The sequence below is a fragment of the Lindgomyces ingoldianus genome (genome assembly GCF_010093535.1).
Source record: "Lindgomyces ingoldianus strain ATCC 200398 unplaced genomic scaffold BDR25scaffold_49, whole genome shotgun sequence".
NCBI classification, from domain to species: Eukaryota; Fungi; Ascomycota; class Dothideomycetes; order Pleosporales; family Lindgomycetaceae; genus Lindgomyces; species Lindgomyces ingoldianus.
In genome coordinates, this window is record NW_022985210.1 from 353958 (window position 1) to 375329 (window position 21372).

Sequence of the window (21372 nt, forward strand, 5' to 3'; positions counted from 1 at the left end):
CTCGTGTTGTGCTGCAATCAACCACTCGGAGGTCACATTTAAGTGTGACAATTTTCGGGGCGCGTGGCACGGAAGATGATCAAGGAGATACGTTGAAGGATGCAGAGAAACGTCCCGCTTTTCACCGAGACCCTGATTTCTCCTCCTGAGAGACAGAATTGACATGGTAGCAAAAGCGTGCTGTAAACGCCTTAAACCGGCCAGGCGCCGTTGGCGCTTTCGCGGGGAGTCCCTTCTCCCGCAATGTGCAAATCGCCCGATTTGATTTAAGGGTGCCGGGAACCTCGCCCATTGGCCGTATTCTGCGACAAGCCTCCTAACGCGGACGTTGTGGCTGGCGCATGTGCGCTCGTTCACAAAAACAGTGTGGTGAATTGTGTGCTTTTCCACCCTGCGCAAAAGAAGCAAAAGAAATTGTGCGCGGGATGTCACAAAGCTAGAAATCCACTTGGCAACTCGCTCCTCCTTCTCCATCAAGTTAATTTACAGATGCGGTTGATCCGCTGCATTGGATTCTTTCAGCACAGTGTGCAATTGGATCCGGTGGAGAGGAAAATGCCCCATTAAACTCTCGGCATCAGCCATGCGCACGGGATCCGACAGGCCGTGACCGGCACGCATCGACAGTGATAGACACGCCGCAGTGGTCGCCATTTTCGGCGGAAGTCTTAGAGGCCAAGGCAAATGATGTGGCGTTGAAGTACGGCTGTCAGAATTGCTGTGGTTGGATCTGACTGGGACACCCTTCGAATGACGAACAGCCCTCAGGTTCAGTCCTCATGCAGAGCAGGTGTTCCCAGTCACCCCACGCGTCTCCTTGCGCAACCGGGGGCGTTTCCTTTTCTCTCAAACATTCAACGAATACGAAGAGCCCACCGAGGAGAGCTGGAGCTCATGTCATGCCACATCCCATGCTCCCTTTGCCCGAGACTGATTGACGAAACGAGTTGATTGGAAGCTTGGAAGGGGTGACATGGGTGAAAAGAAAACCCCCGATGCAGGTGGCTGGGAAGGAAGAAATGTGCGAAGATCGAAGGAGGGTTGAGTTGAAACCGAGATATTATCGTAGCGCTATAGGACGACGCCTTTCAAAGTACCGTTTGGGGGCTAATAAGGCGAATTTGAACGCCTCTAAAGTGGTAGCGTCCCCTGACCTGCGTTTGTTTTAGCTAACTAAGACGAGAAATGGGTCTACTTGTTTCCTCTCGCACAAACCCCCTTCTTCTTTTGCAGCTGAAAGAATTAAGGGTTTCCTTCTTAAACCAAGTACAGGAGCCCTTCTCATTTCCCCCTCCTCTCATTCGACCTTCATGTCTATGATGCTTTGATTCTGCAGTAGCCGCACAGCATTCGACTCATCGTCGCATAATGAAAATTATTGGCCACGTCCTTTCTAGATATTCCTATTAGTGGCCGCTAGTTGTGGCGAACAAAGAAGATACACATTTTAGCCGCCACCGAACACCAGAGTAACCCCTTTAACACCGGTATGCGGACGTGTCTGCCTAGCTTTTGGAGCATCTGCAGAGGTTTCAAAGACGTCAATGACAAGGGCGCAGGCAGCATGATCGATCCCATCAGCATAGCTTTACCTGTGAAGATTTTGAAGGACGCGAAATGGGCGTGTAGAATGTCTTGCCCAATTTTGAGCCCAGTCGAAATAGTGCCATGAAGGCGCTGATGCGCGTCCCAGTGGTGATGGCGGAACCTTCTGGGAAGCAAAAGCGTAACATTTCCCCTGGTTGACATGAGGAATAGAAGACTAGAAGTGAGGTTTAAGTTTATAGATGATTGATCAAACACGGGAAGGGTTCCTATGCGGCACAGTATTAGCGTCAACATTAGACTGCATGCACAGTCCCGAGACAACCATCATCCACATTCGGTCCGGCAAATGTCGAATAATGGCAGGACCTGTCGATTCTTGAAGACAAGTGACTTGTGTTCGCACATGGCCCGAAGGGACTCGCAAGGTTCATGTGGAAGCCACCGGAAGCTAGGAGCCGGCCCGACCGAACTAACCTAGAGCCCGTATTTGGGTCACACCTTTAATTCAACCTCCATTTTCCATCTTCACCATCATTAGATGCTGCTTTATTCGTAACAAATTTCTTCGTGCAAATAGAATTTTGGAGGATTTTGCAAATGTCAGTGCCTGGCGTTGGATGGTGCTTTGCGTCTGTTTGGCTTGAACTGAGAGAATCTTCCATTAGTTTAGGAGCCTTATGTTGGATTATTGCTGAAGGCGGAACGAACATACCTGAAAGTACGCACCACATTTCTATTAGTACTGTCGAAGGTGGTAAAAAGAACCAAGTCGATGAATAACGCCTACTGTTTAGGCGACAGCAACAGAACATGAAAACTGGAGGTTGGACGCATGTGAACCAACCTACAGACCGCAATGGCAAACGCCTGGGAGTGTTTCCGTTTGGTTATCTATTTGAGTGTTCCTTCTATCTATGCACTCTTTAATCCCTTACACATCCATCTTCCCCCTTCCATCTTGTCTAAAACTCTCCGTACTAACACTCATTTTAACTGTCTGCCGAATAACTCTCCCATTCTCATTTAGAATATAATCCTCACTCTCATTGTCGGCTTGTCCGTCCTTCCCCGCATGTATTTCCGTATAAGTATTTATATCCCTCCGTTTCGTTCCAGAGACGACTGAGGATAGAGCATACGAGTTTGGGGGCCTTGTCTCATCTTGCGATGGCCCGGAGGACGTTAGTCTGAACTTGGGAAAGATCCAGGAAATGAGGGGACGTGTTGTTGGAATAGAGGCAGTGGTGATAGCGGAGCCGAGTTCGGCGATGGACCATGTTGCGACGTCGGTTACACCCCCTGTGTGGTGGATTTAGTGTTCAATTTCAGGGGGTGGAGTCATAGAAGAGGAAATGCAACATACATGTGGGATCAGTTGATTTGTTTAGGTCATGTAAAAAAGGGAGCCGAATGATGCTAGTTATAAGAGTGCTAGACGATGTAAGCGAGGGGTTGGAAGACGCGGAGAAATCCCATACAAGCATCCGACTGAGCAGATTGCCAAAAGAGCGTATTTCTTCCTTCTCGGCACTTGGAGACCTACTTGTGATCAGCGGATGCCTCCATTTCCCATTTTGGAACGCGAGTACTCACCAGAAAAAATCAACCACGGCAAAGAGAGAATCATGAGATCTGTAAGGATATTTATTGAGGCGTCAACATAGTAAAACGCGGGCTGGTTGATACACGTTCCAGTCAACGACTTGTCCCAATAGTATGGCGTTGGCCGGCACTGCAAAAACAGCGTTATCGTGAAAGCGGTCTCTTGACACACCACAAATGCGGCAATTGTCCATATCCTTTTTTTCCATGGGCTCGTAGACGGTACCACTCGGGAGAGGAAGAGTAGAATGCTGAGTTTCGTGAACCCTTGGCTCGCTGGATACAAGACTTGTGATGAGAAACCACACTGCATTCATCAGTCAGTGACGTATCATCAAAAAATAAAAAAAGCATTGGAGACTATAAATACAGATATACCTTCTGCATGCTGACTCCGGTCTTTGGATAGTCAACATCGACGATGTGTATCCCGAGGCCATACTTCGTCGCAAACACAGTCGCGACAATCAGGCCGATGAACAGAATATATGCAATTGCGATCGCTATGTCATCCGCGCCGATATAAGAGAACTTCAAGCGTGAGATAATCCGGAGGGTTATGGCGATGGTAGCAAGTGGAAGGAAGCCGCCCATGAAACCATAGATTTGGGGAAAGCGATTCGGTGGGGTCTGGCCGGCCTGGCGCGTACGTCACGGTTAGCCTTAGGGAGCGGAGGAACGGGTGTTCGTGGGGGAAGACGTGGGTGAATGAGAAGATATGGGATCACGTACCGGAGTCGGCATAGGAGCCCCATCTTGTCTGCCTAAGAGTGCCTCGGAGATGTCAAGCATTGATATATCTAGGTCTCGATCGCACTCAACCCGCTTTCCTTCTCATCAACATGGGAGGAAACCAGTGCAACAAGCAAATGACGAGTGAACCAGATATCTGGTCAGAAAGATCGATCCCTTCTATAAGTGACCATAACGGTGGGGAAAGCACGGCCCTAGATCTCCTGGATAAAGTCAGCCTGAGTCGCATGCTGCAGGGTGTTCAAACTTTAGCAGCATTGACGCCATCGAGGAGTGTAGGACATCGCAGCCGAGAACTCTATTGTTGCTCACCCTTTTCTGAGTTCGACACGGTACTCCGTTGCGCGGCCTGAAAATTGTATTGATGCTCGGTCTCGCATCGCTTGTGGTAATAATGCTGGGTGTTGATTCGCTAATTGGAGTCTTGGAGGAAGCCCCTTCACATTTATCCGTAAGCACTAGTACAATACAGGCATCTTCCCCACAACTAAGGTACGCGTCCATCTTTCCTCGCCATGCAGCGCGCCGCCGCTGTCAAGTTTCAACTTGGAATTTGCGCGGATCTCCTAGCCTCTTTCACTCGCCTTCTCGCTTTATTCGCCTATGAGCGTTGCTTGATAATATCCGCAGCCTGCAGCAGAGTCAGGACAATCTACTTCTGCGTGAAAACCCTGCAGATCGCACAGAATAAAGTTTTGGATAAACTTTGTCTTCTGGTGCGCATCTTGGTTCTGCATCCTCCACCGGCGGAAAATAAAGATTGACGAATGACGTACCTTCTCAGCAATGGCATAAACAGTTTCGCACAGGTGTGTGCCTGGAATGAGGGGCATGATACTTGCATCTACGACGCTTAACTGCTTCACACCATACACGAGCAAATCTGTGCCGACGACTCCCCCTTTGTTGCGGGGCATCATGGCTGCGGAGCAACATGAGTGGAAGAATGAAGGCTGCACGAGAGTGTCTTTAAGTGCGGCGCTAATTTCCGCATCTGTTGAGACAGTCGGGCCCGGAAGTAGTTCTACCGGTCCAAGTTGTGCGATGGTAGATGTGTTGAAGTATTTCCGTGCATACTGAAGTAGTTTGACCATGACGGCGAGATCTATGGGATTTGAGAGTGCTCGAAAATCGACGACAGGCTCCGTCATGCCATCAGTGCTGTTGATCATAATTGTACCCCGCGACACCGGTTTTAGGAAGGCGAATACTGGCCCATTCGACGCAGAGAAGGGAAACTCAAATATGGCGTTTTGAGCACTCTGGTACCTATTCACCAAAATCTGCTTCTGAGCATTAAATCCAGCGAGGACCGAAGCCGATGTTGAAGAGTCGGCGTAAATTGACATGTTCTGGGCAGAGAGGGTCGACGCTATAGTTTTATACGCGTCTGTGAGATTTTTGAGAGGCACAAACGCTGCAGTATTTCCAACGCCGACGGAGTAAGGCCCTGGTAACGCATCAGCCCGAGCGGGGGTTCTCTGAGGAGATGTGCTACACCAAGTGCGGCATACAGACCTGTTCGATTCGTCCAGTACTCGTTATACGCTTCCGCAGCGAACGTGGCATTGTCCGTCAGCGTCTCTGGGTTTGGCCATACGTTAGAAGTGACTGTAGGGGGTTACTTAAGCCACATGGCTGCGATACGAGAGGTGCCTACAGTTGTACTGCATGAAGAAGAATGGATGGTCTTGGAAGTTTTGTCCAACACCTCCCAGGTCCAAGATCGTATTAACACCCGCAGCAGTGAGAATACTCGATGGGCCGATGCCGCTTAGCTGAAGCAGCTGCGGCGTATGGATTGCACCGGCAGCGAGAACAACTTCTTTCCTTGCGGCCACAAATTGGACCGTCGCGTTCTGCCTTGACCGAATCGTGACTCCTATGGCTGCTAAGTTCGCGAAGTTCAGTTTCGTGACTTTGTGAAGAGTTAGCAAATGGTAATTGGATCGCCGCTTCACCCGCTCGAAGTGTGCGAGCCGCGCATCAGACCGCGTCTGCGACTTGGGGTCTTGTGACGATGGGACCCAGAAGCGACCCACTGCATTCCCATTCGCCCCCTCCTTTTCAACTGTTAATCCCAAGTCTCCCCAGGCATTCCATTCAATTTCTTATTTCATGTTAAAACCACGTCATTGACTTTTGATAGCTGGAGATAGACTTACCTATGCCTGGCCACTGGAAATCTGGATAGCTCAATTGTACCGGACCACTCCCACCATACGCAGCGAGGTTATAAGTGACGTTGAACTCCTGCTGCATATACCTAGATGGAGGTGTAAAATTAACAGCCTGGCGGCACCTGTCAGTATGCTACTTCCGCCAACATCGCATCGAGACTACTGTACCTTCTTAAAGTAGGGCAGAAGGTCATCCCAGCCCCAGCCATGGTTACCTAGTTGAACCCAAGCATTATAATCCTCTGCTGCGCCGCGGTCAAAAAACATAGCATTGATTGCAGAGCCTCCACCAAGGATTGCAGAAGCCGGGACACTTGAGGTCCGGCCACTCAGATTCGTCTGTGGGAGAGAGGTGATGTTGTACATATACTGTGTAGGAAAGCCCGAGCCCCCCTTTGATGGCATGACGAGACTGGTGTCATTGTCGACAATCGGGCCAAACTCGACAACAAGAACGGTTTCTTCAGGTGTTAGAGAAATCAAGATTAGGAGAAAGAGGAGGGTTCAAGGCTCACTGGTGGAATCTTCAGTCAATCGATCCGCGACTGTAAGCCCACTTGTACCTCCACCAACAATGATATAGTCATACGAGCTCGCCACCTCTGACAGTGACCGAAGAGGTGTAGCCTTTTCCCAATTGCGAGAAGGAAGAGCCTCGCAAATACTCAAGAGACTAATCCATACTATGACTGCACATATGGTTCCAAACTCCATGTTGGAGTGATTTGACGGTGACATATGGGAGGCAGGTTGAGAGAGGCTGCGGCCCCGATTTTCTACGTGCTGGAAAACGCATGGTCCCTACCGCTCAATCGGGGCCAAACACGCGCTTCTTTCTGGAATTGCCTCCTTTAGTGCTAATTTGAGAGATGCGTACGTGTAATCTTACCGAAAAGTAACTCTCATGCGACGCACAGACGCTGGAGGCGGCGCATGTACTTTATTCGGGGGCCAGCTCCAGTGAACACTCCGGGGAAACGGAGCCGAGAGATGGATCCGAATCCTGGCATGGACGCATCCCAGAGACTGGAAGCGGAAAGTGGATGGGGGGAATAGAACAACCCTTTGAATTTGTTCTTGACGTCTGGAATTGATGTCGGAATAACACGCGGGATTCGTGTTCGCGATGGTGTCGCTTCACCGGACTCGACGGATGCTTGAAGAAGTAGGAAGGATCCACTGGGGACGGGAAGTGGACGTGGAAAATGATGGAAAGCATGTTAAAACAAGTGCAGTGATGTAAAGCAACGGGCGCATTATACAGAAACGTGTTGAACTGCACAATTAATTCCATGGAGAGTAAGGTTGTCGGAAGACTTGCAACATACAACGCAGGAAGTTAGACACAGGAATCGCACGGAAGTTGGATGGAAGGTGAATTTAATTATTTGCACGAAAGTAAGAAAATGAATCAACCCAAAAACGACCAGACGATCGCAGCAAGAGGACGTCGTTGTTGAGAAGCGATGAGATAAGCGCGCGCGCGTGTGTGTGTGTGTGTGTGTGTGTGTGTGTGTGTGTGTGTGTGTGTGTGGAGGCAGGTGGGCGAAAGTTCAGGCGGTTCGGAAGCTGGAGAGTTGACAAAAGCCAAATTGTTTCTCCATGGGTTGGTCTGGAGTGTTATCCCTCGGCTTCCTCTTTCAGATGCAGCGAAACAGGAAGCGGGACCTCACATAGCCCTAATTTAACATTGCCGTCTAAGTAACAATTCATTGCTGGCCTCCTGTGCACGTAGGTGTGTGAAGGCCAGCCGAACTCCACCAGATCCAGTTCATGATCGTCATAGTTATCATCTGCAGCTGACAAAACAGGGACAGAGGCAATGGATGCTATCATGGGTGACCCCCTCGAACATCCACAGTCCTCTCCCTACTCAGAGTTAGCGAAGAGACGTCGTCTAGGCTGAAATATGGCTGATGGATCCAGCCACAGCAGTCATTTCGCGACAACTGTCTCGACAACTGTCTCGACAACTACGACCAGTAGCGGGCCTCGTACCGTCACCACCAGTCGCACTGTGACAAACCCCGAAGGCACCAACTTTACAACCAGCCCACAATCAACAACCTTTGTGCATTCCACGATCACCACGGCCTACAGTAGCCCTCAGCAGCAGCATGTTGTTGCCTCAACTGCAACCCATACCGGGCGCCGGCCATCGATTCGAGTAAGAAGACAAGGCGTAGATCCAGGCATGCAAACTGCCACAAACAATGTTCCACGTGCCACTCGTAGACGAAGCTCGTCGGAACCAGACCCTGCGCAATCAGGTCCTCCGCAAGATGATCTCGAGATGCGCAAGCACATGACCGCCACTCCTCTCCAGACGCTGCACGAGGAGGGACCAGGCGCTATCACGCCCCAATTTCTAGCAGTTCCTTCGGCGCGTCTTCTGGAGAGACCTGCTCGGCCAGGCGCTGCTAGAAACTTGTCATCCATTAACATTCGGACGAGGGGGCACGATGCGCCAGAGTACGAGCCCCAGGTAGTGGATATGCTCGACGTCATTGGTGAGCCGCCTTCCTCATTCGAACGAGGCACCAACTAACCAGCCATGATTTTCAGATCCGGAAGTTGCAACCCTCACGACGCTGAACAACGTGCAAAACTCCTTATTCATTCCAAATCTTGGTTCCTTCTACCGTCGTCAGGCTACATATGACCTGTCGCAGTCCTCTCTGGATGATTCTAATGAAGAAATTGGTGTTGCGCAGGGATATCCAGAGGTTGAGCAAGGAAATATTGATGGCGGCAGGCGAAAGGCGTGTCCTCATTCTTTGAGTCGCCGGGACACAACTGCTACGATATCCTCCGTCCTCACAGGCCTGTCAGAGGGACACAACTACGCTGTCCTACCCCACGGAGCGTCTCTTTCCGGATGGACTGCGGAGGAGAAGGCTGCCTTGAACGACCATGTACGGCATTTGTTGCACTCACGGTGTGCGAAGTTCAGGCGTAGCATACGGGGTTTTGGGCGCTACGTCCGAAAACCTGTCGGCTTCCTTGTCTCCCTCTATGCCTTCCTCTTGACCTTCTGGGGCGCGGCCTGGGTGCTCTTTCTCATTGGTTGGATCAGCGTTCGCGGCCGTCAAACCTACTTCATCGAAATCTGCGATCAGATTCTCACCGCCCTCTTCTGTGTCGTCGGCATTGGCTTCGCGCCATGGAGAGCGGTGGACACGTACCACATGGTCTTCGTCGCACGCTATGCTCATCTGACTTGGCGTCTGAGGAAGGAGAGGGGTCTGCCAGATCTGAAGGATCGGAATGAATTGCCATCCCGACCGCTATCACACGCTTGGGAAACTGGAGAAGAGGTTGGCCCTGAATCTGAAGAGATCGTCTTGACGCCATCGCAACAGCAGAAATTAGAACATCACCAGGCCAAGCTAGCTAACTCTCACTCCTTCTACAAGCCTCACGAAACCACCACTCACCACGCTTTTTCCCTCCGCCTTCTTATCGCCATTGTTGTTTTGCTCGATTGCCATTCTTTATTCCAGATGGCGCTAGGTGGAACTACTTGGGGAATCTACTACAAGAATCGGCCTAAAGCCTTGACCGCTATCATTCTCACATGCAGTATCAGTTGCAACATCTCCGCTGGCATCACCATCAGCATTGGAGACAAGAGGAGCAGGAAGAGGATTGTTGTCGAGCAAATGTTTAGGCAGGGGTTGACGGAAGAGGCGCTCTCGGCTTTGAGAAGGGAAAGGGGGTTGACGGCAGAGGGTGTTGAGACAGAGAACCCGACTTGAGGGATTAGGAGTGAATCGAGTTTGGTTACAAATCTTCAACTGCTTTCCCACTCGTTCTCCCACCGGTTCCGTCTCCCAGCATCCCCCACTTCCCCGATGTCGGACTTAAACAGTTACCCAGACATCATACATGCGTTGACATCTGTAGTATAGACTGCTACAAGCTAGACAACCTCTCTCTGTTCCTCGGATGTAATATATCTAGACCGAGCACGGGTATTGACACTCGCAACACGTGAGGCAGAATCCCCCATCGTATCGCGCGTCTCACTCCCCGCGATTGAACTTGAAGCAATCACGGGCACTGATATACGAGTACATGTTATGATGCCTCCGATGAAGTATGCGTCTCCTCGGAGCAGCTTAGTGTTGGCGACGGTCAGACGTTGATGTCCTGACTATTCCTATCTCCTTATTCTATACACTCGCAGCAAAACACTGGTCGGAGATCTTTCGCGTTCGAGTTCGTCGGTTCCACTTCTACTCGCGCTATTATACTGCCTTCGTCATGCCATTGTGGTCGACACATAGAATTTAGCCATCATTGCCCTCGGTCCCTTATGTAACTTCAAGTACACCGGTGGATTACGGGCGAGGTAGAGCAGAGTAATGCCAATTATGAATGAGTTGGTATATAAATCGAGATAATAAGCAGGGTAGCTGTGGGGAGTAACTACCGTAGCGAATCTACCATCTCGGCCATTTCCCCCACACAAATGAAATGAAACATGTCTTAATGCCTATCGGGAAAATTTCCGATGCGCACTTTCGTTCAACTCAGATACGGCGACAAACCACAGATTCTTTCATGGTTTGTTTCTGGTCTTCGAAACTCAGAGTGATATCGCTCGCCTTTCAAGCGCAACGTCGTTTGGTATATTGGAGTGAGTTCAGTGCGCAGTTGCCCCTCGGGACGCTACTTGGCGAAGATTCGGGGCCTGACCGCATTGCCCTCGCGAAGTTGCAGCGCGAGCCTACATTGGCGTATAGAGCAAACGGTTAGCTTATCTAAACACAAGGAAGACACGACATCCGCCAATACTATTATTCGGGCTACGCTGAAATATACTTTAACAAGGCGAGTAACTTCTACCTCGCCGTGAGGCCAACTGAGCTTGGTTACATGCATCAGTTCAGGGGAAGAACGTTCCGCCTATGATATACTTCGTTGCGGAGGCATTAATTTCTGGTGGAAACTGGATGGCGATGTGAATTTATGCGATTAGGGTATACGTACTCTCCCATCGTTAAGTTTTCATCTTGTTCATTCTCAGATTTGCAAAGCCGGCGTGAAAGCTTTGCGCCGGCAGCATGATTCTGCTTCACGTGTGGAGATCCTTTCGAAAGAGTGGAACGGAAAAGTAGCAAAACTGTAAATAAAACCCGATACTGTTGTACTACGAGACAGTATGATAAGGTGAACTGTTGTTGTTCAGGTCTGCCTACAAAATCTTTAGGTACATATCTGTTTTGTTTCCCTGGCTGGGTAAGAGGCTTGGGGGTATGCAATAACCGGAAAGAACATGAAGGCTCCGCGAGGGGAACAAAGTCTTGGATTCAGCTCACATAGTCCTGGTATCTGCCTCAGGTATATCCTCTCTCGTATCTGAAAGGTCACTTGCACTGGGCTCTTGGGAATGGCTACCGTAAGTACTTTCCGAGGATCGTGGCTCAAGACGTTCTTCTGGGCATATTGTAAAGCCCTGATCGCTCGCGTGGAGGACAAAACTGCTAGGTAATGGGTACATTTGGTCGGTTTAGTAGACAGCCGCCCAAACCGATAAAGAGAAAGAAACTGCCTAGATTGGTTCTGATACACCATACCCTGGGTAGGCCTTCTACAGAAGGTTCCACCTGGCAGTTAGGCTTGTCCAAAACAGACCTCAAGCATTGGCACCACAGCCACGGCACGAACCAGATGTAGGCTTTGGTTTTACAATCACCGGAGCCAACGGAGTCGTAAAGAGTGGGGGTTGTTAACCCTCTCTGATCACTTTTCACCTCACCCATTATTCCTCAGCATTCATCGTCAGCGCATCCACGTACAGCCACCCCGGCTCTACATCTCCACGACATATTAAGTCCACTTGTGTGTCTTCGGTCTCTCCGATAGGAGCAGGCGTGGACGAGAATAGGACACCCGCCTTTGCAAACAAACGCTGAATGTGCTCCACATTCTCTGGAAAGTGTCCGTACCACGTGTGCCACCCAACTAGCTCCACTCTCTGTAACTTTGCTAAATGCTGAGTATTCGGGTTCGTGGCTATGGAATATAGAACAAGCTCGATTGATTTGTGATGGTTCGGGTCGATGTAGTGGATTTGTGTGGCTGGAAGGTTGGGGTAATGGGGGTTAAAGTAGAACATACAATCGAAGAATGTGAAGCGGAGGGTTTCCAGAGATAGGGGTAGGGCGTCCGAAAATGCAGACGCGTAGGTTCTTGGATCGGAGTTGAAGAAAATCAGGGGACCGATGTCTAGAGTGTGAAGGTTGGAAGATTTGAGGGCGTCGAAAAGGTCAATGATTTGGTCTGGTACTATGCCGTCGTTGCACCTGAGCCCCAGAGACTCTAGCGAATCTTTATGTTTCTCCAAGTCTCTAATTAGAGCCCATGTATCCAATCCTGTGAGGTGGATGTCGCTCATGTCGTTGCAAACGGAGTTGTACTCGAAGGATTTTAGTGCTCGGATCGCGCGCATGACGGGTTTTAGGTCATCGAGCATGATATGTGAGTCCCGAAGGCGGAGATGCTCAATATTGGAGCCATTCCGCTCGAGATGACTAGTGAAGGAATGGTTGGGGTCTTCCTCCCATTCGAAGAATGGTTCCGCCTCGTGCCGTATGTAGCAGACTTGGGTGAGCTCAAGGTTCCGCATAGAGGGAAGGATAAGCAGTGAAGTAATGTTTTCTAATCGCATGGGTCCTTGTATGACAGCTGATGTTAGACGGGAGAATGCATGTGGGGAGCGGGTGAAAATGGGATTGAACCAGTACAGGTGGTCATCCCATCTGTAGGTCTCAGACACTTCTAAGTGCTCCAAGTTAAGCGCAAATATGAGAAGTGTGTTCAGAAGCCGCTCATCGCCTTCGTATGGTAAGGTAGGTAGTTCTGTCGCTAGAAGCTGAGCGTACGGCGTCCCTTCATCTAGCTTCTGGATGAGCTCATTGGATGGCGAAATATAACCACGATGCCTATAAGAGTAGTGATCCGAGTTCTCAGTGAAGTAGTCCCAAGTAATAGTTTTGAGGTGTGAGGCGAGATATGGGTTTGTAGATATTATACGGAGGAAGAGGTACGGATGCCCATAGTAGAACGAATACCTTAAGTAGAGGAGTTGATTGCTCAGACGGCGGAGGCGCCAGTTGGTGAGGCCGAGGTTATAAACAGTGGAGAAAATACGGATGTGTTCATGTCTTCCACAGTGAGAGAGATGGCTGAGGATTTCGAGAAGTAATTCATCGGGTAGAGCTGAGAGGCTTGCCCTGGTGGAAGTCGACATCAAGCCTTGACATTGAAATACCGCAAGGTCCACAAGACTCATATGTCTTCGAAACTTGCGCGAGCTATTCTTAACTAATGGAGATCCTCGAACTTCGAAGAATCAACTCAGACGCGTCTTGGCTATCGATCGCAGCGATATTTTTCTCGGGCGTTATCATGAGGGTCGATGGCAGTAGTATCTGGCTCTCCCTTGTTTCGGTGCGTCTGAATTTAGGAAATCCTCAAAGGCAAGATGCTGCGAGAATCAAAAATATCGCGTGCGGGCTTGTGAAACTAATATTGGTGAGGGGATGCGCTGAAGCGGAATGCAGTTGGTGTGAATGTATTATGTCATCCTCGCTTAAGAAGCTCGAAATTAACGAGGGGCATGATTGCCGCTAAACTAGGTGCGGAATGACGTCATCGGCTGCCATCTCAACGCCAACGCTGGCATCTTCCCCACTACGAAGCGAACACCACCGTACGTAAAACTCTGGGGATGGCATTGCCTGTCGATTGGAAGTCACCTTTGAGAGACTCTCTTCCTCACTCTGTTGACAATTCACATGTAGAGACCAAACCAGAGTTGTTGATCCAGGTCCTCATCCTATCGTCGCCAGATTTCCCCGTGAAATAAAATCTACGATTGCTCAAGTGGGCCATATCAAGCCATGAACCCTCATTTACGATCTCTTCCTTCCTCGGCGGTTTCTCACTACATAAGATGGCGTCCATGATTGCCAGAATCAGGGTTGGCTCTGTCTCAGGTCGAATCCCAAACTTGATTCTGGCATGCTGCCTCACTAGTTGCCAAATCTGGGAAAGCGTCTACGAATACGTCACAACTGAGACTCTTACGCATATAAGCCGTTGAAATGCGATTCATATCCTCTCCATCCTACAATTGACCAACGAACCCTCTCCTCCACACATACCACACTTCGTGTCTCACCCAGACTCACCTGCCCAGTTACTTCAAATAACGTTTCTTCAAAAATCGAAATGGCCGGACTTCTCGGGGGCGGAGGTAACAACAAGAATGGAGGCGGTGGAGGGCTTCTGGGAGGGTAAGCATTTCACCATTCCTCCATGCCTTCATCTACCAGTGCGATCAAATCCGATCAATTGCTGACAAAACTCACCACGCAGAGTGTTAAACACGGTCAATGACACGACAAAAGGCCTCCCGATAGTCGGCCAGGTCACAGATCCTCTGCTCACCACAGTTGGTGGTGTTACAGATGGACTGCCAATTGTAAGTCTCCCCTTCATTGTCGCGGATTCAACGTGACCAGTCAGGTCAATCGACTGACCGCTTCGATATCAGATTGGGAGTGGGGGAGCCAGCAAGACCCAGGGCGCTTCGTCGGGTCTGACACCAGAGCAAGCTGCGTTAGCGAAGAAGAAACGTATGATCGCGTTGAGGAAGCAGCAGTTGGCCCTCGAGGCTGAGGAGGCGGCGCTGGAAGGCTAGAAGAGTGAAGACGGAAATATTAACTAATTTTAATCGCCTACCTGCCCGTGAAGGCAATCTTTTATGGCAATTAGCTTTTCGCTCTTTGAGAATACGTCCTTCTCGAATGGCGGTATGCTTCTAGGCCTTTAATTAGTGGTATCGCGAAACGAAAAACTTGTTTTATTAAGGTCCACCCTAAGCTGCTTCTTCAACCGTCTAGAATGAGTTTTGAAAATAAATATAGCATCGAACTTCACTGTCAAATGTTTTGCGTTATTCCTGGAATTTCCGACGAATTCTTTAATGTGGTCCTTTGTCTTGGTTTATCAACCGGGGAATTCCAGTGTGTTCAGAAATGTGGGACGGTACATAGCAAGGTTTTCGCAGATCACCTGAGGGATGTATCTACCAAACCGAAGTGATGAGCTAAAAGAAGAATGGACCAAACTTCTCCTAATAGATTTTTAGATCCTCTCACTCACGGTTATCGCTCGACATGAGGGGTGTTTATGGGGTGAGGCCCCCAAGAATCAATCACCACCAGCACTTACTTTGGCCACCACGGTAAACCTAACTTTCTAATCGGAATATTTCCGATCTAGCTATCATGGTGGCCTCAATTTCATTGCCATGACATCCTTAAACTCGAAATTATTACAGTGTCGGCTTCAGCAGAGAATTTTAGAAGGTAGAAGAATTCATTCGGGAGTCCGACTCCAGCATAAGCACGCTTCTATCTAACCCGAATGCAGAAGCGGGATGAGTGGTGACTGCCAGGAATTGTTGAACTTGTGTGATCTTCTACTAATTCGGCAATTAAAGGAGGGTTTACCTGTGGGGCTCGGCCTCCCACCAACTCTGATACGATGTAGCTAACTCTACCGCTCATACCGGATAACTTGAGCCCGATTTCCACGACCCCATTTACCGGTAATATCTAAACTTCCCTGTAGCCAAAATTTGTTCACTAGGGCGAAGTTTAATGAGATTCACTCTGGCCGTCATCTGCCATACTCATTCTTCAAAGATGTGATTTCGGCAGTTATCTCGAAGGCATCTCAGTTTGAAATGTGTATATGCGATAAAATACCTAGCTTCGGTCACATCTAGTTCTAGCAATACTCTGTCTACTATTTTGTGGTTCCTTTTCGGTACCGCTTTCTCTAACATACCCTACTCGTGTCTCTAACCACTGGATTATTTTCTAACCCTACAGCCCGTTTCCTAACACGATCCCGCAGTCTACGGCCTTTTGTTACTTCGAGCTTTCGATCTTCATTTCTGGTATCGCTACCGCTGCTATTATAGCCATATCCATTGCATACACAGCAATTAAAACCCCTGCTAGTCCATGTTTAAGATCTTGAAATCTGTGGCTTAATGTTTTAGTGTGAGGGAAAAAAAAAGAATTATTAGTCCTACGGTCACTCCAAGTGGCTCCAAATTAGATTTCCATAGGTTTTGATTATTATAGAATTCTGCATGGGTAAGTGCTTGTGCCAGCACCTGAATACCTGCAAGCATTTGGACACTCACGGGTGGCAGTAATTTAAGTTCACCTGTTGTTGAGAGCTTTTTATAGAAAATTACAGACCTCTTCGAGTTCCACGATCTGTTCATTCTCACCAACCGCTGATGCCTAACCCAGTTATTTGCTGCCTACCTTGGCACCATGCCACATGGTTACTCAATTGCATATGTAGACTCTTAGGCACACACCTTTAGCAATCAACTCAATTACTCATGGTCTTGGTGATCTCAAAAGCTCCACACTTTTCTGTTAGCTTGGGAATCCGTGGTAGGAGATGTTAGGCCGCCATTGTTCATGGTTGGCTTGAGTGCGTGCTATATCAAGCTTAGCTCTAGCCTAAATATTTATAGTGCCGAGCTTACAGGGTAGAGGCACCTGGCATCCACCTGCCTATGCAGAATAATACTTTTTTACATATTGGAACGTGGATTTGTAAAATAATTTGATGGCAGGGCATAGCGCAAAACTGGATGCTAAGGTCACGAAACTCTTGTTTCGCCATTGATTCTCTCCTGAACCCACTGCTAGATACTCTTTTGGACCTCATCTATTGTAGTGGGGAGTTGCTGGCGACCGCAGGTACCTTCGTGAGCAATCTGAAAGTCGACTGGACTTAGGCATAGGAGCTCTGAATGGAAATAAAACTGTAACTGTGGCGGTAAAATTATCGTTTAGCGTAAACATCAACTCGAAAGACCTTGGTCAGATTCCTTTACGAATGTTGGCCCATCATCTCTAAGCTCTTGTGATAATCACTGGTGCCATTCCCAGGATCGGCGTCCTTTGGCTTACACTTAGTGTAGAAAGGTTGCTTCCCGTTCCCGTGCGCTCCGTCTATTCTCATAAAACTTTGGCCCTTTGCTTTCAACATGTTTTGCGCTGCATCATCGAACCAGCCGTTGATGAAGTCTCCGTGTAAACAGTATCCTTCACCAATCTTTCTATAATGTTAGTATCCTCATATCTCAATAGAGGTTAGTCGTGCAAATATGCTCACCTCACCGCATGCTAACTTCATCGGTGGAACGCCACTCCAGCCTTGTGGGATTGCTTTACGCGTATCATAGCGAATCGAGAAGCGCAGTGAGGGCATCCGCTTCATACCCACTGGGCAGCGCCCGCCATTAGCCGCAGCATACGTATAGTTCGTGATATGGTCTGGATCCACACAGTCCGGGAAGCGGAGGATCGCTTGCATATGCGCACTGCAGGTCACTCGGGGAAGCGCAGCTCGAGGCCTGTTCTGCCGATCTTCGGGACCAGCATCACACCACCAGGTGATAGCAGTAATCTTCTCGTCGATATCTGCCTGGGTTTTGGCAGAAGCACTTCCGGCGACGGCATGGAAGTCTCGAGGGAACGGGATCTCCGCCTTGTCGATGTTTTCGTAGTACGTCTTGAAGGTCGCAGGATAGACCTCGGTGTAGTTATCACCGTTCACGTAGTAAAGGGTAGGGGCCCCTAAAAGGCTCTTGTTAATTCCTAATGCTTTGAAAGCCTTGGCGATAAAATAATAGACAGCTAGGATGATGGTTAAAAACAAACGTACAGTATATGGACAAATCATTCGGGTTTTCGCCAGATGGACAACCATTTTGCAATTGCTCTGTCGTTGGAAGATCCTTAGTGATAGCATCAGAGCCATAGAATGAATGCATATGCGATATATATTCCCCCGGGAAAACGATGGGGTCGATGTTCTTGCGCATGAAAGGCTTATGCTCGATGTCCGTAAGGGCGACAGCAGTGCCTGCTAGAAGAATAACTGTGAAGCGCATCTTGATACAATAGCACAAGAGGACAAGATTTGGAAAGAATGCCGCATTTGATAAATGTGGGGACCGTGGAGTAGATATAGCGAGCTCAGACCGCTCGGCATTTGCGCGTTGATCTAGACTGCCGGAGCTAAAATAGGCATTTTATTTAATATCCTAGTAATTCAGGCAGCACAAATTGCCATAGTGTGGTTGTATGGTGGTCAATTATACAAGGTCATATATGCATTGATTCCGGTAGCGTTTATTGGTTCCGAGCGACCAGGACTGGAGTCCTGTACCAACGGCGCACGCCCCGCCAAATCCGATTAAGCTTGGGCCGAATTAAATAACATATTCATTTCAGATTGACTCTGCCTCTTAAGCGAAAAAGTCTATCGCAACGTCGTTTAACTGCGGGGCATATTGAACGGGCGACCCGGATCCTGAAGCTCTAAATGTATTCAACGGCGCGAATGCTAGCTGCGCTTTTCGTGATTTCCGTATTTGGACTGATCAGGAGAATATTAAGACTCGGCGGAAGGCTAATTTCGGAGGGGGTTCAAGCATGCTTGTCTTTTCAGCACAGCAATGTACTGTGTATTACACGAGTAGAGAACCCCATCAAACGACTGGAGGCTGCTGAGCCTTTATTTGCCAGAGGGACGGTCTTACCAACCTGAAGCCGTGAGAGTACCTTGAATTCGCGCACGGAACTCTGTACAAGCTTTGGATCCGAACATCGAAATAGTGGTAGCTGTAGACCAAGAGCTCCCGCGACCCCGACGTTACTGAAAATCGTTGAAGTGATTCGGGCTAGGTGAAATTGAAGGGCTGATCGATGATAGGTTATCGAAAGAACTCTGGACCCTAAAGCAAGAGAGTGAACTCTTCTGAGAACTAGGTAATCAAACATGAGTTTAGGCTTTCCTCGTTGTCACCGTAAAGGGAAATTGATTCTGAACAGCTGACGGCAGGGGCTCATTACCAATAGCAAAGAGAAAAAATCTAATACATTTTCGCCTAATTTGGTGTGTGTAAGGACGGGGCTCCGCACCACTCCGCCAATACAACCAAAAGGTACGAATAATCAACCAACGTTGATTTTCGGGTGCAGAATAGTATATATACCCGTCGCACGTAAGCGCCATCTCGGCCTTACACTAGTTTGCTAGTTCTGATTTATTCTAAGATAGAGGTTAGGTACTTTCTAATAGTGCTAATCTAACTATTAAGGCATTAATTAAGGAGAATGTAGGATTTATACTTTCTAAGAGGATAGTAATTAATTTTACAATTTCTACTTACTAGGCACGTGCTAATTAGGACGTGCAGTTAGGTACACAGGTTATAATGTGTAAAGGTGATGCAGAGAAAGAGGATAGGCAGGCACTTAGGTGTACAGTCTAGGTAGCTAACTATGTAGGTATTAGAGAAGTTTAACCTGTTAAGGTTTACCTTTTATGCTATATAAGAAGAAGAGGGAAACAATCTAAAGAGGATAAGAATTAGAATATATATGTAAAATATATAATAGTATAGTAGCTTTATAAACTACTAGTACTACTTAGTTTATAGTAGAGATAAGACTAAATGATAATCACAGCCCTTCTAATAATAGCTGTAGTCTAAACTATATACATTTAGATTGCGCGTTGTGCTTGTTATGCGCGCAGCTTCACTTTTGTCTAAGTTACATGACTCTTCTCCTTCCTCTATAATTAAGAGGGGGTTCTACTAATAGTTATTGCCTAGCGCTACAGCAAACTAACATTTGCTTATTAACTATTTAGTAGTTGTAACATTAGTATATAAAATAAAAAAACTACTAGCTTTTTTCTAGAACAGACTACTAGTTATGTAGAGTAGTAATAGTGTAGGCTACAGCTTTATTATACGCATAAGGTGTAGGCATTAGCTTAGAAGTTAGCTACTATGCAACACTTAATACAAAAAAGGCACTAGTAGTGCTGCTATAATAATAAAGACATAAAGTTATAAGAATTTAACTATAGCTTTAAACTAAAACTATATAAAAGTACCTTATATACTGCACAACTTTAGCTACTTATAGCTGCAGGTTAGTGCTAGTAAGTAAAATACTATTAATATTATATATTAGTAAAGCTACTACACACTACTTCTTAGCTTATTTATATTAGCCTTTAGTATAAAAAAAAGAAGAGAAGTTAAAAGTTTTATATATTAATATAAACATACTATATAAACTACTAATTAGTAGTAAAACTAGTTAAAAAGGTAACATAAATGCGCCCTAGGCTGCTAGGCTATATAAGGACGTTAAAATCTCCTGCGCTAACAATATTAGAGTTAGAGAGACATGTGTGTGTGTGTGTATAGAAGAATCTGTTACTATTAGTTGTAAAGCTATGTGGAGCACCAAAGACATAAGGAACTAGGTTGTATTGTCTTCCTAGAGGAGTCCTTTGCGGGAGTCTATATATATGCGAAATAAGTGGGTGGGTCTTGGCAACAGACTATAGTGCTGATGCATCTGCCGATGCATCCGACCATCGTGTGACGACACATCCGACACATCCGACTATCGTGTAACCATGCTAACGATGCATCCGAGTCATCAATGCAAACATTAGTACTATATAAAAAAGAAAAAAAGCTAACGTACTTTACAAGTAAGTTGCTTACACACCTAAGTTACTTACTTTTACTAGGACTCTACTAAACTACTTTTCTTATACTAATGCATTTCTAACAACACTACTTAAACGCGCTAAAAAGATATTAGATATAGCTTACACTTTAAACTTTTAAATAAAACATAACACTTTTAAAATAATATGCTACAGCAATGTATAAGGTCTCTTAAAAATAATAAATAACTTATGCACTAGATAACATTTATAAGCTAATTCTACAGCTAACTTATAAAAGCTAGGTAATATTAAAATGCAGGTAATTATTAAGCCTCTACTTAAGCTATATATGCAAGGATTTTCCTCTTAGCTAGTAGCTATAGCTAATATAGCTAATTTTTTACGCGCTAAGCGTAACCTAGGCTATGTTAGCATAAACTAGCCTAGTATAGTTATAAAGTATTGTAGAGGATAAAATAGCCTAGCAGTAGCTGTTTAGAAGATTAGATAAAGTAACTCTTGCTATCTAAGAGAGCTAGAGGCTCTTCTTATATACACTAAGCTTTAGAACATAATATCTCTAGATCCTAAGCTGCGTCCTAGGCTCTAAGCTCTAGTCCTAGGCTCTAAGCCCTAGTCCTAGGCTCTAAGCCCTAGTTCTAGGCTCTAAGCCCTAGTCCTAGGCTCTAAGCCC

General features: G+C 47.3%; 7 protein-coding genes across 7 annotated transcripts; 2 read left to right on the forward strand and 5 right to left on the reverse strand.

Moving 5' to 3' along the window:
• Positions 1 to 2479: 2479 nt before the first annotated feature.
• On the reverse strand, positions 2480 to 3091 carry BDR25DRAFT_243382 (uncharacterized protein; the record flags this gene model as incomplete). Its single annotated transcript, XM_033685818.1, has 3 exons — positions 2480 to 2847; positions 2912 to 2979; positions 3027 to 3091. Coding segments are annotated over 3 exons (501 nt in total), but the record flags the coding sequence as incomplete, so codon positions are not given.
• A 6-nt stretch (positions 3092 to 3097) lies between these two features.
• BDR25DRAFT_243464 (uncharacterized protein) lies at positions 3098 to 3768 on the reverse strand (the record flags this gene model as incomplete). Its single annotated transcript, XM_033685822.1, has 2 exons — positions 3098 to 3457; positions 3529 to 3768. Coding segments are annotated over 2 exons (600 nt in total), but the record flags the coding sequence as incomplete, so codon positions are not given.
• A 545-nt stretch (positions 3769 to 4313) lies between these two features.
• Positions 4314 to 6814, reverse strand: BDR25DRAFT_272281 (choline dehydrogenase). The gene is made up of 7 exons (XM_033687302.1): positions 6599 to 6814; positions 6252 to 6544; positions 6069 to 6195; positions 5564 to 6013; positions 5422 to 5514; positions 4680 to 5353; positions 4314 to 4534 (listed from the first exon to the last, which is right to left on the reverse strand). The coding sequence occupies exons 1-7, from the start codon at positions 6795 to 6797 to the stop codon at positions 4505 to 4507; spliced, it is 1866 nt and encodes a 621-aa protein (XP_033540969.1). The 5' UTR covers positions 6798 to 6814; the 3' UTR covers positions 4314 to 4504.
• Positions 6815 to 7992: 1178 nt separating this feature from the next.
• Positions 7993 to 9841, forward strand: BDR25DRAFT_346911 (uncharacterized protein; the record flags this gene model as incomplete). The annotated part of the gene is made up of 2 exons (XM_033694202.1): positions 7993 to 8593; positions 8649 to 9841. The coding sequence occupies 2 exons, from the start codon at positions 7993 to 7995 to the stop codon at positions 9839 to 9841; spliced, it is 1794 nt and encodes a 597-aa protein (XP_033540970.1).
• A 1562-nt stretch (positions 9842 to 11403) lies between these two features.
• Positions 11404 to 13341, reverse strand: BDR25DRAFT_346912 (uncharacterized protein; the record flags this gene model as incomplete). The annotated part of the gene is made up of 3 exons (XM_033694203.1): positions 11404 to 11572; positions 11888 to 12170; positions 12210 to 13341. 3 exons carry the CDS (start codon positions 13339 to 13341, stop codon positions 11404 to 11406), a joined length of 1584 nt encoding a protein of 527 aa, XP_033540971.1.
• A 667-nt stretch (positions 13342 to 14008) lies between these two features.
• Positions 14009 to 15035, forward strand: BDR25DRAFT_307412 (uncharacterized protein). Its single transcript, XM_033690836.1, has 3 exons — positions 14009 to 14389; positions 14472 to 14577; positions 14650 to 15035. The coding sequence occupies exons 1-3, from the start codon at positions 14325 to 14327 to the stop codon at positions 14794 to 14796; spliced, it is 318 nt and encodes a 105-aa protein (XP_033540972.1). The 5' UTR covers positions 14009 to 14324; the 3' UTR covers positions 14797 to 15035.
• A 1986-nt stretch (positions 15036 to 17021) lies between these two features.
• On the reverse strand, positions 17022 to 18087 carry BDR25DRAFT_243391 (uncharacterized protein; the record flags this gene model as incomplete). The annotated part of the gene is made up of 3 exons (XM_033685819.1): positions 17022 to 17246; positions 17307 to 17770; positions 17859 to 18087. The coding sequence occupies 3 exons, from the start codon at positions 18085 to 18087 to the stop codon at positions 17022 to 17024; spliced, it is 918 nt and encodes a 305-aa protein (XP_033540973.1).
• Positions 18088 to 21372: the final 3285 nt, after the last annotated feature.